Genomic DNA, 950 nt, shown 5'->3' on the forward strand with positions numbered 1-950 from the left:
TGGGGCGGGAGCGCGGGGGGCGGGGCCCTCCAGTGGCCGGGGGCCCGGCCGGACAGGGCTGGGCGGGCAGCAGTGGCCTCACCACGTCCCTAGGCTATGGCGGGTTACTGCAGAGCCTAGGCTATGGCGGGTTTCTGCAGAGCCCTGGCGCCCGAAGCCCGAAGCCCAGCCCTCCCGACCCTGACCCAGCACACGCCCGGCAGCTTCTGCCTCAATCCTGCCCTGCCCTGGACACAGGACGCTTGCCTTGCAGCCCTGTCTCTAAGTGGGACGAGAACTCCACTCAGCTGTGCTGGTTCAGAGGGGCGCGTCACCTGGCCATGCCAAGCTAGCGTGTCCCTAGGGCTGGGAGGCTGCTGAGTGAGGTCTTGCAGAGCTTGTTAGGGAGGCCGCATGCCCGTCCCTGTCCCGTCTGCCCTGGAGCACTGCAGGGGCCCTGTGGCTGGGGCCAGTAACAGACTCTTGTTGGAGAGACCCTCGTTCCGGGGGTACCTGTACCTGCACCCACGGGCTATTGCTGGGGATGGCCATGCACTCCCAGGTGGGCCCAGGGGCCCTCCCCAGGTGGAAGCAGGGTGGGACGGCCCGCCCTTCTCCTGGCGCTCCTGCCCACATACTCCCTGCGCTTGCTCACCCGTCTGCAGGGCCTGCTGCTCCTTCAGCAGGGCCACCTCCTCCGCCAGGCTGTCCAGCTGGCTCTTGAGCTCCTCAAACATCTTCGGGCTCACGACGTCTAGGATGAAGGCAGGAGGGGGCACCATCGCGGACATGAGTGAGGAGCCCAGGGGGCTCGGGGGAGGACCCACCTCTGTGGCCGCTCGCTCGGGCGAGTACAGACGGCTGCCCCCCCTGCCCCCGGGTCTCCCTCCGTCCCTGCTGCTGGCCGGCCGACCAGCTGTTCGAGTGTCCTTCTGCCGGGGCCTGTCCCCCACTTCTCCTGCTGCAGACAG

The 950-nt window shown here is 68.4% G+C and overlaps 1 protein-coding gene across 1 annotated transcript in view; it reads right to left on the minus strand.

The window, feature by feature from the left end:
• CLEC3B (C-type lectin domain family 3 member B) overlaps positions 1-950 on the minus strand; it is a gene marked incomplete at its 3' end in the record, with an annotated part of 7,676 nt that overhangs the window by 3,304 nt on the left and 3,422 nt on the right. Inside the window, 1 exon segment of the mRNA XM_006169780.3 lies at positions 635-733. Coding sequence (XP_006169842.2) covers positions 635-733 — 99 coding nt within the window.

This window comes from Tupaia chinensis, unplaced genomic scaffold (assembly GCF_000334495.1).
Source record: "Tupaia chinensis unplaced genomic scaffold, TupChi_1.0 Scaffold147500_1, whole genome shotgun sequence".
Taxonomy (NCBI): Eukaryota; Metazoa; Chordata; class Mammalia; order Scandentia; family Tupaiidae; genus Tupaia; species Tupaia belangeri.